Raw genomic sequence first — 17,409 nt, forward strand, 5'->3', positions numbered from 1 at the left:
AGTTCAGAAATATGATTAGGCGTAGGGTTAAGGCAGGGTTTGGGTTATGTTTAGGAACTAAGGTTGTGGTTTGTGGTATGGTTACTTTTACTTTTTGGATAACCTGGCATTTTTCCATTTTTTGATGTTAAGTATTATATAGTCTCATGAGACTGAGATAATGCTTAAGCCAGGTAGCCTGTGAACAGATTTTGACGACCCAGTTTACTTGTCACAGCACCTGTCATTGTAATTAAAAAATGTTCTTCTGATCATCTTCTTCCATGTGCATGTTGGCCTGCAGCTGGTGACATCAGTAAAGGTGGAACTCGCCACTATTGAAGTGGTAGCATAACGTCTAGATGTTCATACATTTAAAGTAAGTCAACTATTAGGAATCATAGCATGTGCATTGTAACTTCCATATGAATCTCAAACAATAGTAAACAACAATAGCCAAACGTGGGCTCATTAGGATTTTTTTTTTTTTTTTACAAACAAACAAACAAACAGACAAACAAATACGTGAATGAATGAATGAATGAACGAATGAACGAATGAATGAATGAATGAATATTATTGCCATTTTATTGCCACATGCTGAGTGACTAGTTTTTTTGAAAACGCTTTTCAGAGAAGAAAATATTTCGATAGGGAGGGGTTTGGACGTGTCATTATATAACCGGTGCAAAACGCACATCGATGATTTGGACCGGAGTAGGAAAAGAAGGAAAGGACAAAAACATAAATTGAACAACGCCGCAAGAACACACGTGATGGCTAAATAATTTAAATTGATGCGAAGACGATCCCGGTTGCCACGCAAGGAAGTCCACCTGTCTTTCGTCAAATGTCTCAAGCTGCTCTGAGTGAGTGTTTGACGCCACCTTTTCTATGAAAAAATATATAGATTCTACAAGCTGGAAGATACCTTTAATACTTATATTTTGTATTTGAGACCCATTCATCCGTAAAACCAGGTAAGACACGTGGAAATGTATCGCATCCGTTAATTTTCTGAGTCAAGATTATCAGTGTTCATTTTATGTTTTAGTCTGTTAATTTACGACTGAATGTCTACTGTCACGAGGCCATGACAGTAGCCTACGTCTCGGCGTTTTCGTTGTCATCGGGGGAACTGTAAAAGAGGACTAAAAAGCTTACAATCACTTTTTAATTTTAAAAGTATTTTTGCGTTCTACTTCCTCGTGCACAGATGTTGCTTGCAAAACACATACACACAAACACACAAAATGTATCGATTCCTTGGTTTAAGTTTCTTTGAACTTTGATGTACCTGTAGCGGAGTGAGTATCTCAAAGTTGGAAAGTCCCTTGGCTTAAAATGGTTTCCATACAATTAAAAATATGTAATTTTCAAGATTTGTTAGTGCCTGAAAAGGCAAGGTATGAAACACTATAAAGTCTCGGGTTTTGCGCCCAGTTCGTGGAAAGTGGTCAGTCTGTGCTTACCCTCTGCACCGATTGTTGTCGTTCTTCTCAAAGTACTGTGATTTCAACTGTCTCTCCTTAGTCCTAGTTTTACAGTAAGAAAGCGTACAGCATCTGACGCGGCATCTGCGCTAATACGTGATTCACGGGAGTATTCACCAAATGTGTTTCGCAGTTATTGTGTCAGGATAGTAACGCCGTTCTATTTGAACGCCAGTAGTTGCAAACCCTTCAGCAGTAAAAGTAAAATACATTTTTCCCCCTACTCCTGATTAGAACCAGAGGTTGTGTTACGCGTTCGGAAAGTGCCGCGGACTTTTTTTAACGAAATACCTTTCCCTGAAATATGGCTTTCAAGAAATTGGCAAAGAATGAGCATCATAAATTAAAATTTTGCGACGGAAAATGCATTTGTCAACAAATCAGTCTGCTTTGTCTATCAGACCACTTTGATATCCGTGTTATTTATCGATACCTGATGATACACTCCTGTACACCATGTAAAGAATGTAAATCTTAATTGTATCACCAATAAAATTGTTGTAATTATTACTATTATTATTATTATAGATATAAGTTTCATATCATACCAAAATAATCAATTTCTCAGGTAATCTTTTTTTTTTTTTTTTTTTTACTGTAACGATACACGATTTGCTCGCTAAGGGGCACCAGACTATTGGTGTAAATAAACCTCAAGAATCCAAGTACCCCATACGAGTCATTAACGTTTCATTTGCTACATGAAAATTCCACTTTGTCCAAATCAAGAATACGGTTTTGTGTCCCAGTATTTTAACATGAAAACTTTTCATACACACACAACCACACACAGATTCGCATGAACAAAATTATTAACACATAGCCCAATAATTGGCAAATTTCATTTAAAAAATGGCATATTATGATCAAGAATTCTGTCAACAAATAAAGCTGTCTAATTCTGAACATGTACAGACATTATTAATCTGCAAAGATGTCCTGCACACAGCGTTCATTATTGCAAGTAGCAAGACAATAAAAAAAACTGAAATAATAGGACTGTGCAGAATTCTATTACAATGCAGTAATAACAAATTAATAATACACTTTGTTATATGTAAAGCACAGTACATATGTAAAGTAGAACAGTGCTTTACGGAGATAACAAAACAAAGACGAAAATGCAGCTATTAAGACAATGTACCATGTTGTATGCTGTTTGAGACGACACAATCAGAAGCTACAAAGGAAAACGAGTTGCATTCATTACAAACTAATATCCTTGTGTTTGCTGTTCATTTTTGCTGCTGAATCACAGAACCGTTGAAAATAAACAACAAAAGGTCAATTATGGCCCTTGGAAGTCTGACGTAACACAGAGCAAAAAAAAAAAAACCCTTCACCCATATATGGATTTCCGGATCAATTGAGAATTTCTCTGGAGAAAATGAACGGATATCGGCACTTGGGACGATTCTGGCTAGTCTGTGATTTAAACGGGCGTTCAAAACTTGTAAGATTTGAGATCAGTAGGCCTATACATTTCTCTGAAATGATCCACTGAATTCCTTTCTGAATTCTGAAATAATTATTTTGCAAACAGTGGGTGCAGTGTAAAGCTTTTCAAGGTAGTCATAGCTACAGTTAGCCAGCAAAGAAATTTAAAGAAAGTACTCAAATAACATAAGGAAATGATTAACTAGAACAGCAGCAATAACAATAAAAATATTTACAGCGATAAATAGCAACTGTCCAAAATTTTAAAAATGCATAATTTATGACACTAACGGGTAGCAATTTCTTTTTAAAATTACATCGAATTTTATTATATTAAGAAAATTTGTCAAAAGCATTAATTTTGCATATACAAACAAACGCCCAAATGTCATAAGGCATGCATTATTTTGAAGGGATCAGGAAACCGCCATTAATTTCTCCCATAGAGACAGTGAACAACGCGACACACAACGAAGGCCACGCCCAGGATGGGGGGGAAACAATCTGTTGTCCTCCATATACTTATTATTAGCAGTCGGTGGATTATCAAGATGATAAAAACGCCAAAATGTCGTGTGGCGGTGGGCTGTATAAAAAACAAGAACCCTGATCTGAAGTTCTGTGCTTCCAAAGAACGAGCCAATGAGGATATAAAAGAGGATTCAGGCCATTAGACGTGAGGGACAGTGATCAACATCCAACAAAGAGCAGAGTCTTGCTGGGAGAAAGAAAGAAGAAAGATGGAGCTTTGGGTGGATTATTGAACAAACAACCGGAGAAATAGAGATCAGAGCGAAGAAAGTTAACCCAATAGTTCCTTATCCGACAGTTCCTCCATGGTTTCTCCATGAGATTGTGGCTGATTTTGAACTTCTGTAAAGAATACCAGGGAAAAATAGAGATTCGAATTTTAGCGCAAATTTAGTTAACTCTTACATAGGAAATAATTCTTATGGTTTTGTCTGAATTTCTTTGGATGCATCAAAAGCCAGCAGTAATAGAGTGGGAGTATCAATTGTTGTCCCAGAATTTAAAGTATCACAAATGAAAAGATTAAGTGATAATCTGTTTATGTATACGGGGGAGATGACTGCCATTTTACTGACTTTGCAGAGGGTAGAGGAAGTAAGGCCACTGACGGTGGTGGTATGTTCTGATTCCAGTTCAGTGGTGATGAGCCTCAGGTATAGATATTCAGAATGTAGAAAAAACATTATGTTAGAATCTTGCAGACACTATATAGAATTCAAATGATGAGGTTGCTTATTTCTAATGGCTTCCAGCACATGTGGGAGTTGAAGGCAAAGAGGTTGTGCTACAAAAGCAACACAGCGTGAGAATGTAGATTTGAATGTAAATTTTAGTATGGCGGAAATGAAGAGTTTGATTGAAAGTGAAATGCGGAAATGATGGCAAAACCAATGGAACACTGAAAGAACAGGGCAACATTTTTTTTAAAGATTCAAGAAAGCGTGGGAATGATGATGTAAGCAGGAAGGAGTAGAAGAGAGGAGACATTCATAACCAGAACGAGAGTGGGACATATGGGCTTAAGTAGCACACTCTTCATCTAATAAGCAAACACAACAGCGGGAGTTGTGATTACTGCCTTCAAGAAGAGACTGTTGAGCATGCTATGTTATCTTTCCTAAAATATCATTTAGAGAGAGAAATCTTGATTAAGAATCTGGAAAATAGGGGGACAGATTATGATTTGAGAGAAGTGCTACAAATAAATTAATGTTATTCTTCTATATTTCAGAACTTAAGAAACACAGGGTTAATAAACAGGATCTTTTTTTGTATTTTTAAAAATTATTCTGTTAGAATCCTGATCCACTCTCCTTTCCAGTCGGGATGCTCATAAAAGTTGTTTTCCAATCGCAATAAAACTCAAAGAAGAGGAAGAAGAATAAGAAGATTAGATGTTAGGGGTAAGTAGAAAACTGTGGGATCCTGAGTCAAGGCATGTCTATATTTGTAGTAACGTTAGCCATTTTGTCACCGGTAAGTACTAGTAACTTTCATTAACTGTTAGAGGCTGTGTCAGAAAGAGTAATTTGTGCTATTACGATAACTTAGCTTCTTTTAACTAACTTTATTATGATAGCTGTTTTTAACTAATGTTGACTTAACTGCTTTTAACTATAAACTATCTATCATAATGTTAGACTAGTCAAAAGCAGAATTGTTAAAAGCAGCTGTTATCTTAACAGTAGCTAGCTAACATGGTTTTTTCAGGATGTAATATGTAACACTGCGCGCTATGCAGTTACATGTCTTATCACCTAAAAAAAAACAAATTAAACAAACATGCAAATGACCATTTCTGACATATCCTCTTACAGCAAATGAAAGGTTTAAGTACTTAGCAGTTGCAAAATGACTAATTTACTACGAATATGGAAGTGGTTTGATTCAGGATCCCAGAGTTTTCTGGCTTTCCCCAAACGTCTAATGGCCTAAATCCATTTTTTTCTCCTCATTGGCTCGGTCGTTTTGCACGTGATGACATACAACTTTTAATGGGGTTCTTGGCTTTGTTATTTGTTCAGCCCACCACACAACAACCTTTCAGCATTTTTATTATCTTGATAATCCATTGACTCCTAATACTAATACTCTATAGAGCACAACGCATTGTTTTCCCCCATCATGGGGGCGTGGCCTACTCTTGTACAATCTCCTGGTCGTCTTTTTTCATTCAGAAATCTCGGAAAAGCTTACGAACCTGAAGGGAATGAAGACACAGCTTCTGAGGCCCATTATTTTTGAGCAATGCAGTCTTTATGAATATATTACGACAGAAAACCATTAAAAACCAACATTGGCAACCCCAATACTGCTAGAGGACTGTTAATTAGTCTGCTTCTGGTTACCAAGGGCAACTGCTCAGACACTCTTATTAAGCGCGAAGGCAATGTCTTTTTATCTAAAATAAAAGCTTTTAGATAATTTAATTTTAAGTACTGATTCAAACAGAATGGTCAGGATTCAATCTACATTTATGCTTTGACCAAATGTTAAAAGCAAGAATTTTTATTCATACACTCAACCACACTTGTATTTACTTTGAAGTCTAATTGTTGTTATGACTACTGCCAAGATATCTATTACTTTTTGAAGATGGCTAGATATTAAAAAGCAATTTGCTGAAATCAATATACCACAAGCCACCCAACCCCCCCACCACATACACACATTTTTGCTGCAATCAGTTTCTTGATCAATTCAGGTTATTGAAACATGCGCTTAAGTTATTCCACATTGTATAAAATACCATAAAATAAATCAATACTAATGTTACCCATCTATAATTTGATTAATTAAAAAATACGCTCTTTCAAAGGGAATTATTTGTCATCTGATTACACTGATGTTCTCCACTTCTGTGCATGGCTCTGGATAAGAGTGTCTGATTGTAATGCAATGCTACCATCAACAAATTAAATAAACCATTAGTTGATTCGACTGATTAAACACCATGTGACTATGAGATATATTCATGGCGTGCATAAATCTTTCTGACCCAATGTGGCCTTAAGCAGAAAAATTATCATACAATAGACAGTAAGAACAATTATCAGCTTTTTACAATTCAGTGGTTGCAATCGTGCCTGAAACAAAGTACAGTGGTACCCGTAGGACTGAGTCTACTCAGATACTTCCTTTTCCTTTAAAAAGAAAAGGGAGTAAATTTGCTGTCATTGGAGTCATGTTTTCAGAGACCAGTGCTATATCACACTGCTTGAAGTCACAATGAGATCATACCACTGGGATGCAGAGGAACTGACATCAGATTTGGCAGGGTGCAAAAGTGACAAGAGCGGTTGGGGGAAATACAAGTACCAGTCAGGTATGGAGGACAGGAATGCAGTCTTCCGCTGAGCATTAGGGTGAGAAGGCAGCTTTGTTTCAGTGCAACTGGGCTCAGCGAGATCAAACTGAACCGAGGAGAAATCTTCACCCTGGCAAAGGAGTTGCCTGGAAGTCATTCTTCACGTACAGCCATGCTGGAGAAGCATAAAGCTGCGTTTGCAGAGGGATATTTGGGTAGATCCGGGACTTCAAAGCCAAAGTAAGAGTGAAGGAGTGGACCCAGCTGATATTTCACAAGCTGAGGTCAGTTCACTATGCTCTGAAAGAAGCAGTGGAGAAAGAGACAGCTTGTTTGGAGGAGAACAACATTATTTCCACGGTGGAGAAGCAACTGGGCTTCGCCAACCGTGGTCATGCCTAAGAGACAAAACAGTAAAATTATGTGGCGACTACAATACCTGCATTCTTCCAGTTCACTATCCCACCTCCAAGTACAGAGGATCTGTTTGCCACCTTGGCTGGTGGAACAGTCTTCAGTAAGCTCGACCTGTCCTTTGCATACCAACAGCTTCAGTCAGATCCAGAGATACCCACAAGGGGCTGTACAGGTTTCATTGCCTAGCCTATAGGATTTCGCACCAGCTAAGTTCCAACACACCATGGACCAGATCCTGGGTGGTCTAGAGCATGTGGTGTGCGTCACTGCGGACATTTTGGTGTGATCACCGTCCATGGACGAGCCAAACACCAAGTGGCTAAACACCAGCTGGTGCAGAGAGTTCACGACATACTCTCAAGGAATTCATTCTTAAACAAAGGGTGATGGTTCGGGACTTGAGACACCCCAAGAGTATCAGACAAAAATACGATAAAAGTGGGTCAGTGTCAAGTCAATATGCATGTGGATCACCCACTGCCATCATACTAACCTAAAGAGTCAAGCTCTTTGGTCCACAGTGTGAACCACAAGAGGAGGACTTTGGTTGTGTCCTTGGAAACACAAGTAGGCCTGTGGATCCTGCTTCTTGCCAACCAGATTCATCACAAGCTCAAGTGGAACGACCCAGTTCATGTGAGGATAGCCTTACAACATAAATAGTTCCTCTCAGATGAACTTGTTGCCAAACTTTGAAAAGCTTTATTACAGTGTATTGATTGCATTTGGTTCAACTGTCTATCATATTTTACCTTTTTAATCTATAAACCTTTAACAAAAAAGAACTGTTTCCATTAAGTTTCATGTTGCAAATCAAATGCTTTTGTAAAATAAAACATCACTATGCCCTTTTCCCTCTTCTGGTGAAAGCAAACCACTTATTTTGCATTCGCATTAAAAAGATCTATGATGACTCATGGACCTACCTTTATATAGCACAATAACTATGATGCATTTCCTTTGCATCAAACTTCAGAAATAGGTTGGGGGGGAGGGGGGTCTGTTACATTACACTTCATCTAGCAGCTGCTCTCATCAAGAAAATGTTACAATTAGGTAGAGTGTAAGTGCATGGGCTCCTAAGGAAAAAACATATGGGACTGAAGAAAGGTAATTGTCACATCTTGGGTCTGGCTAATCGGATTTTCCACATGAAAGCATTTGCATCAGACACTCTTGACGTAAAGTCATGGCTGATAGAGGGCAGTGTTAACCCTGGGAGGGTGAGAATTGCTGGACATAGGGAGCATTGGCAATGGCGGTTTTCAGATTACCAGCTTGTTTAGGTCCCTTTTTTAGCGTTCCTTGTGAGTTTACCTGTGTATTAGGTGTCCTGCAATTGGCTAAATTCAAGCTGAAATGTTAGTGGTAGATGAAGCTAAATGTCCAACGGAGAGAATTCTTGATAGTGGTACTGGGGCATTTGTGATGATGTAATCAGCAGGAAAAAGATAAAATGCAAAATAACCGAAGTTTGAGGCTTTATTGTGTGGATGTGTGAAGCTGTTTGTGAATTCTGTCTGTTTACATGAGGTCAGAAGGTACAGAAGTTAATGTTCTTAAAGGCTGAGAGTCTGTGGTCATTGTAGTTATTTCTGTAGGAAACCCCGAAAAGTGCCAAACTCTGGATGCTGTATAGGTAAGACGTAACTTGGCAGATGGCATACCTGCCATCCCAATAAAAAAAAAATTAATAAAACAGGATAATTATGATTAGGCACCTTTTTGAGCATAACATTTTCATTTATTTTTTAGTAGGAGTGGCACATGAAATATATGGCCTCTCTGGAACGTGCGTTGTATCATTGTATTGGCCATAATCTTCAATCTGCATCAAGGTTTATTCGCCAATAGCAGTGGATACTGATAAGAGGCCCACATTATTATTTTTTAAAAACCCTCTTGCTGGTGTTTTATGGGGGTCCAGGTCTAGTTGTTCCTTCCATTATCTTTAAGTTCTTATCTTCCTTTGCAAAAATGTCTCCATGAAAATAAAATTTGAAATATAAAGGTTGATATTTGTCCCGAGGCCAGGTGTTCAGGACATTCAGTGAATAGGTGAGAAGAGGAGCAAGACCAAGGTACTCAGCAGAACAGGCAAGCAGAATAAATAATATAAAGAGAATTCAACATGGTCATGGAAACTGTTGAACACACCAACGAATAGTACTTCATATCTACATTTTTCAATAGCTTAAGGATAAAGGGTTCAGTGAAGTGATTGACTATTGATTGACTCTTTGAAGTGAAAACTGCCAATGTAATTTCAAATAACCGATTTCTGTTGAGAGTAGCCTATTCACTAGAATGAGTTAGAATAATAAAAAACTGCATATAGAAGTGATGTATCAGAAAATCTATTGGAGCGATGCTTTCATAAGCTTTAAGTGCCGGTCTTCAGTCTGGAAAATTCAAAGGTTTGTCATGACTTCACCTAAGCATTCTCAATAAGTTTCTAGGCACCCTCCCAGAACTTAAGTGCCTCTTTCATACTGAAGTAGTAGCATGCATCTAAACTAAATTTTTGAAATTTGAAAAATTAGTCAAAAACTAGAAAAAATAAATGGTGGACTCCAAACTGCAGAGGTTCTTAGGTTGGGCCAAAAGAACATTTTATGAATCCAAATATCAAATCCTCACTAATTGTTGTTGTTACAATCCAAGCAAATTAATAAAATTAATCTTGGCTGAGTATTTTTATCCACAAGAAATGAATGAGAAATGATAATTTCTTGAGAACTATATTTTGCTCTTGACAATCGTTTGCAGAAAACAAAAAATATTTTATCAATGTTTATGTGGTTTAGTGGTTTCCCAGTCCTGTTCCAGGAGATCTACCATCTAGTAGGTTTTCAGTTCAATCCGAATTTGGCAAACCTGATTCAACTAATTAGCATCTCAAAGACATCTGTAGCGGTTGAATGAAGCGTGCTTTGTTAGGGTTTGAGTGAAAACCTACAGGACAGAAGATCTCCAGGAACAGGAACCACTAGTGCAGGCTGTACCTGGAGTCCACACATATAGGTGAAAAATTGTCTTCCCGCTTGTGTGGTAAAAACAAGATGTAAAAAAATAAGGTATGGGGAATAGATTAGAGTGAGACTATCATAAAGATCTGTCATATTACAGTCACAGTATGAAAATTCCATCCCAGACCAGATCAAATGCTGGTCACATGGTTGTATGGGAAAACTGTATAAAGTATACCCAGAAATAGCAACAGCTTGATTATTCAGGAAGCCAGGTGACGTGTTCATATTCTGTATGGGTGAATCATTCCTCTGGTGAACAAATACAAAATGAAAGAAATTTGGCCATGACGGAAGTCATGGAAGTCTTAGTTGCTGACTGTAAGAAAGATGAGGGTTGCAACCACAATAGAAGCAATCACCCTAAACTGACCGGCAGTTAGAACATGACCAGTACGTGTATCATGGACCTCGCATTTTTAAAAGTTTTGTAATCTATGTGTGTGTGCATGTGTGTGTGTGTGTGCCTTCAGGACACTGCTCTCTCTTCCATGTCAAAGGGGGTCCTTGAGTGGAGGGCAATCATGGAAGAAGAGTGGGAGGAGCCGAGTGATCCCACCTTCAAAGCAAACCTCCCGCCGAATGCCAACTGCAGCTATTGCCAGGGCAACGCCACCGGCAACGTCACCGACTGCAATGTCATGACCGGCAACATCACCAGGGGCGTCACCTACTTCCCCTACTACCAGCACTCTCTGCCGGTAGCGTCCAGCTTCATCCTGGCCTACCTCTTCATCTTCCTGCTGTGCATGATGGGAAATGGCCTGGTGTGTCTCATCGTCCTGCGAAACCGGCGCATGCGCACCGTCACCAACCTCTTCATCCTCAACCTGGCCGTCAGTGACCTGCTGGTGGGAATCTTCTGCATCCCCACCACGCTGGTGGATAACCTGATCACAGGTAGCTTTCTCTGTTTTTCAGCCTTTTGACAGGTAGCTGTCCGGTCTTCACATATTGCGGGCAACAACCGATTATGTGGAGCACACAGTCTATACACACTGTACATAAGGCTGTAAGATTCATATAGCTAATGGTAGATTTACAATTCGAGTGGTCTCGTGAAATACAAGCCAAAGTGAAATCAATTATTGCGACCTCAGAGTCAGAAACAAAATCCTGAGGACGACACTGCGGACGCCAAAACCCTAGCCCCACGCTGTTCATTAAACGTGCAAAATAACCATTAAACTCTGTGTTGCAGCTCTCCCTTTTCCTTAATTAAGCTATTAGTCCATTTTGAAATCACCAGGGCAATGATTATTCTCTGATTTGTCCCTCTGTTGACTACCACTGTACTGTTTTCATAATAGAGAACTGAAGCCCGGCTGGAGCTTCTTTTTCATAAAAAGTGAGTGTTGCGCAAGACCTTCGAGGTCACATAGAGACAGGCTTTGAGGTTTATTACCAGAACAGGAGGCACAGAATGCCCCCTCGTGAAATCTGACTTCTTTAGCAGTTTCATTGTCATGGCTGTGTGTAATGTACAACGCCTACCAATCTATTTTATTGTCAACTGTTGGAAATAGTTACATTTCAAAGAATACCGGATTTCGCCACTGGTTCCAACAGCACATCTCCCTTCTGCAAAATCGGCAAGATCTGAATTGATTTGACTTTTAACAAGCTGATGGTAAAAAATAATTTAGTAGGCTAGGTGCCAGGCAAGGCAATTAATATACCCCTGACCAAATATTCTCACAAGGATGTAATCATGTATTCAACATTGGAGGGGGAAAACTTGATGAGGGGTGGGGCAGGAGACTGAGAGAGTATTTTTTTTAAAAATATTGATGAAATACATTTTTTGATGTTTTAGGTGAATCTGAGTGTTTATGAACACATGTCCAGTAATTCTAGAACATTTAGGAGGAAGGAGGAGAGTTCTTTGACTGCAAACGCAGAGTCTAGAAGGGTAAAAAAAAAACCCAGCATAGATAGATGACAATGAATGACATCTGTAGACATGTGTCTGATAAATGCATATCTGAATATTGGGCCCCCAATACGCATTATAGTTACAGCCCTGGTTTTATCTATTCTGTGAATCTGACTAATGAAATAATGAATTTTCAGATGTCTAACTGATGGGTTTAAACTACTGTGGAAGGGTTTAGCGGTTTACAAACAATATGAGAAATACCACAGGAAAATCAATATTAGTAAATTATTCAGTTCAGAGGTCTGATGTTCATACTCAAAACAAAATTGTCTCCCTGTTTGTTAGAACCTCCAGTTTTCTCCATATTCTGGTTAATGGGAGACGAGAATAAAGAGACAATCGATTGGGTTCACGGGAAAAGGACTTGCAATGTCATTATTTCCCGGCCATTTACAACACGGAAGCCATGGATGAATTATGGGATGTCCATGATACATAAACTACTGTTAGACTTTCACACCAACTGTTTTGCAAACTGTTTTGTTTTTTTTAAATGGGAAACAATCAATGTTTCATAAGCTTTCATTAAGCAATCGGGGCACATTTGAAGTGGCCCTGCGAGGGGGTCGTTTCGAATAACTTCACAAAAAGTACAAGGTTACCTGACTTTGTGACATCTGGCGTTAGCCATTATACAGGTGTCCTGGCTCTCTCAATGATCAATCTCTGACATTCTTCCGCTTATCCAGCAGCGGGATTATTTTTCTAAATTGAAAAATGTACTCCTTGCGCTGTTGTATTTATGTTTCCATATTAGGTGCAGGTAATGGAACATGCTACTCATTATTTCCCAAGAAAATGTACCCTCTGCTCCCCATGACCTCTTTGCAATTGACTACTTCCACAGCCTCTTCCTGTTCTCAAAACAGTCACCAGAAGACAAAAGGTCTGCCATCAATCAAACGGATGCTAGTATGTCAGTGCTGACTGTGGTCAGTAGCCCGACAGGTGCAGCACGCAACTGACCTCAGGTCACACTGCACAACACAACACAGCGACGAGAACAGGCCATTCAGCCCAACAATGCTCCACCCCTTTTCCTACCAGTAATGGGTACCTAGTGTTCAACGTACACCTACAAACTAGATCATATCGAGCACCATATCGATCCTGGTCTTGAAAACCCCCAGTTTCTGCCTCTACTGCATAACCAGGCAAGCCATTCCACACTGTACAACTACTTTCTGTGTGAAGAAATACTTCCTTGCGTCTGTGTGGAATTTACATTTGCTAATTACCATTTATGTCCCACGTTCTACTGACAGAACTCAACCTTAAGAATCACTTGTAGTTCACGTAGTTAATCCCTTTCTAACCACTTGGTACCTTTGTGAAAAACAGCCAAAATAGGCTATATGTTAGGCATGACCATACCCTGTGAAAAATGACGTTGGCTATACCTTTGGATGGTGTCATTTTCAAGAAATTATTCCAACTTGTCTCTAATGATAGATTCCAGAACTGTACATGTCATACAATCTAAACTGACAGGCCTGTAGTTTCCTGGTTATATGCCACCAGAGCCTGCCTTAGTTGCCTTTTGTATGTCATTTATCTAATGCTTCTCTATCCCCTATCTCAATATCTGCCAAGAGATTCTGAGTACTGAATATGCCTGCTGCCCCATTAGTAACCTCCTTTCTGGTAAACCTCTCAACAAAGCAGCTATTTAAGGTTTGCAAAAGGGAAGGGTCAGGAGCACACGGATGCAATACGAGCCCTTTATGGGTGCAAAATAAGAGTGATGTGTTTCAGTGCTACTGCGTCTTCATCAGAACCAGACCAAAAGACACATAGTACAAAATGAACAAGTTCTTGTAATCTCCAACAGGCGTAGCCAATACTTAACACAGGTCACATGCTTCAAAGAGGTGCAGACAATTGGCCCTTATTTGGATATAGGCTACCAAAACAGTCACAGCAATATATATATATATACTACAACTAATACAAAGATTGCAAAATAGACAATTAAAAACAAATCGTTTGTTGGAGACTGCAAGAAATCATCTGTTGGAGATTATAAGGACTTTTGGTTTGGTACTACTGTATGTCTGTTATATGACTTCAGGGAAGATGCAGAAGCTTTAAAATGTGTCTGTGTTATTTTTCACAATTAAAGTGCTCATATCTGGATCCATATGTTCCAGATGTTTTCCTTCTGCAATTCACAGTATTGTCGCTCGATTAGCCTTCTAGCCGACCGATGTGCCCTGACCAACTTGCTGAATTTGTAGCTATTTAAGGTATCAGGTATAAGGTGACTCCTGTTGTCCATCTGGATCGCGTGTCACCTTGACTCTCCCAAGCCAGCAGAAGGGGTCATATACGAGTACGCTTGTACATGTGCGCTAACTGGACATTCCAAATTAGAGTGGGATTGGAGATGCCAAATTTTAAAAAAGGAAAAAAATACACAAGTGAAGGAAAGCTACACCTTCAGAGATTTCAAGAGGACGTTTAGTGAAGTTTGATTGAACCTGTACTTTTCTAATTCAGCATTCCCGAAACGCAGTGTCCTGTGTGTCATCTTCACCTGCATTTCCATTGATTCCCTTTAATTTCCAAGCATTCTATTCAAGAGGAGTCAAAGAGAGCCCGCTGAATCATACATATTTGCTGCAGGACTGCTGTAAACCGTGCCTCTCCTTCCCGACCCAGTTAAATCAAACATCATAATTACTCCATAAGCTCTGCAAGTGCTGCAAGCGGCATGCCCTTCATCTGAAGTGTCTTTCAAATTCCTTTTCACTCACCCATAGTCGCGGCTTTCAAGAGACGCGATATTGTGCAGATTCTCCCTTTCCGGGAGAAGAGAAAACCAAAAAGCAAAAAGCAAAAAAAAAAAAGTTAAGAATCACCAAAAAAAACAGAGAAATGCTCCCACAACTCCTGTCTTGCAGTAAAAAAAAAACAAAAAAAAACATTTTGGGATTTTTTTTTTGCTACGAGAGAAGTACGTGAAATGCAGAAATGGCGGCAGCAGCTAAGCTTCTGCTGACTGATAATGACCCTTCCCAACAGGTTGGCCGTTCTCCAATGTGGTGTGCAAGATGAGTGGCCTGGTTCAGGGGATGTCTGTGTCAGCCTCGGTCTTCACTTTGGTGGCCATTGCAGTTGATCGGTAAGCATTTTTAGGTGGTGGAAAGGGGAGCAGAATACAGTATCTCTATAGGTATCTCGATAAGCTTCTCTTACATATTCCGCTGTTTGCCAATGGCTAATGCCAGTGAAGTACAGGATAACAGTTTTAAAAATTCATACAATGCTGCAGCCCTGGGCCAAGTACATATTTGAAATTACTTTCAGATGGCTGGTAAAACAAAAAAAACACTCCTGCAGGTCCTTGCAGGTTGTGTTGGTACCAACACAAAAGGTTGAGTTTTTTTTTTATTATTTGGAGTTCCATGGATGCCTAGACGAATAAAGCATTTCAAAGAATTATTGAACCAGTTGCACAGCAAAGCAGAGAATTTGAAAGGAAAATGACAACATTTAACATTTCTTATCACACTGTTCTTTTCTCCCTTCCCTCCCCCACAACCAACCAAACGACTCACTAACCAACCAATGAATCGATGAACTGACAAAAGGTTTCGCTGCATTGTTCACCCTTTCAAAGCCAAGCTAACTTTGTTGGTCGCCAAGGGAACCATAGCTCTTATATGGGTCCTGGCATTCATAATAATGTGTCCCTCAGCCGTGATGCTGACTGTAAGCAAGGTGAAAGACCATTACATGGTCTACAATGAGGACTACAACCACACCTACCCTCTGTACTCCTGCTACGAGAACTGGCCCCAGGTGGAGATGCGCAAGGTCTACACCACCGTCCTGTTTGCCCACATATACCTGGCGCCGCTCACCCTCATCACCCTGATGTACGGCTGGATCGGGGTCAAGCTGTACACCACCTCCATCCTGACTGACAGGGAGCACCCCAGAGCCGCCGCGCCGCCGCATCCGGCGCCCCCCGGTGGCCACCAGGAAGGGAGGCCGCTGGTGTCCCAGAAGAAGGTGAAGGTGATAAAGATGCTGATTGTGGTGGCCCTGCTGTTCATGCTGTCCTGGCTGCCGCTCTGGACCCTCATGCTTTTGACGGACTACGGAGGGCTGGACTCGGAGCAGCTGGAGCTCCTCACCGGCTACGTGTTCCCCTTCGCCCATTGGCTGGCCTTCTCTAACTCCACCGTCAACCCCGTCATCTATGGCTACTACAACGAGAACTTCAAGAGAGGGTTCCAGGCAGTCTGCCAGTCGTACTCGGGCTCCTGCTGCCAGTTTCACCTGTGGAAGGGCACAGATGGTGGGGGGGCGAGGGTGGTGGAAGGAAGGGCCCTAGACGGGGGTCCGGCCAGGGTCTGCGGACCCAGGGACACGGGGGCGAACTCAAACCCGCTCATCTTCGGAGCGAGGAACAGGGTGTATACCGACGGAGATCTGGCAGGGGTGGTTCGGCTAGAGATGGAGTGGAGGAGGGGGATGGGGGAGGTGGGGAGCAGCGCCCTCTACACGGAAGGTTTGGGTGCGGCAGGGGGGAGGATCAGAGGGGTGTCAAACAAAATGGGGGTTCAGACGTGCGAGACTGACAAGGTCACCCCGGGCGGATCGGGAGTCTGCCAGGCCTGGGATCAGTAAAGGTATGCGATCGTGTGTGTGTGTGTGTGTGTGTGTGAGAGAGAGTGAGAGAACATGGGTTGCTCAGAAGTAACCAGATCTGGGTTATACACCTTATTCTAAAAACTTTATTATAAGTTTCACAGAGAGGTTTTTTCAAAATTAATACCTGACACTTGACTGCAGTCTGCTACCAAAACATTCTCAAGTGCTCGTTTCTGTGTTTTCACATGAACGTCTGACTGTTAAGAAACCGACACCCCACTAAAAATGTTAAAAAAGAAAAATGATACGCAATAATACCAAAGATGTTCGGCGTAGTGATGGGAGAGGGACACTGCAATGAGGGGCTTCTTCAGCATTTGAGAACATTGCGGCATCGATCCTCTCGCGATACGGAAAACTCTCACCAGGCTTTGGTGTTTGATATGCAGACATAATTTCGTCCTTGTTTCAAAAGTTAAATTTAGAAATAATTTTCCCAAAAACGAATAACTGAATATCAAATCAGAGGTTTGAAAAGGAAGAAAATGGGAATTGACTCCCTCGTTTGGTAGAAAAATATTAAGCCAAGAGATAATACAATGCTAATATGTCCAAAAAACTGGAAGACTAAGCATACAACCTCCCAACAGACCAAGACCTGTTCATAATGAAGTT

The 17,409-nt window shown here is 40.5% G+C and overlaps 1 protein-coding gene across 1 annotated transcript; it reads left to right on the top strand.

Moving 5' to 3' along the window:
* The first annotated feature begins 611 nt into the window (after positions 1-611).
* npffr1l2 (neuropeptide FF receptor 1 like 2) lies at positions 612-16,770 on the top strand. The gene is made up of 4 exons (XM_035379280.1): positions 612-848; positions 10,667-11,093; positions 15,157-15,256; positions 15,726-16,770. The coding sequence occupies exons 2-4, from the start codon at positions 10,685-10,687 to the stop codon at positions 16,768-16,770; spliced, it is 1,554 nt and encodes a 517-aa protein (XP_035235171.1). The 5' UTR covers positions 612-848; positions 10,667-10,684.
* Positions 16,771-17,409: the final 639 nt, after the last annotated feature.

Source organism: Anguilla anguilla, chromosome 10 (genome assembly GCF_013347855.1).
Source record: "Anguilla anguilla isolate fAngAng1 chromosome 10, fAngAng1.pri, whole genome shotgun sequence".
Classification (NCBI taxonomy): domain Eukaryota; kingdom Metazoa; phylum Chordata; class Actinopteri; order Anguilliformes; family Anguillidae; genus Anguilla; species Anguilla anguilla.

Excerpts from the sequence above, each read along its gene's own strand:
- npffr1l2 (XM_035379280.1), top strand. The coding sequence starts at position 10,685 with ATGTCAAAGGGGGTCCTTGAGTGGAGGGCAATCATGGAAGAAGAGTGG. Across the intron at positions 11,094-15,156 it reads GGTGGATAACCTGATCACAG|GTTGGCCGTTCTCCAATGTG; the intron begins GTAGCTTTCTCT and ends CCTTCCCAACAG. Across the intron at positions 15,257-15,725 it reads GTGGCCATTGCAGTTGATCG|GTTTCGCTGCATTGTTCACC; the intron begins GTAAGCATTTTT and ends AACTGACAAAAG.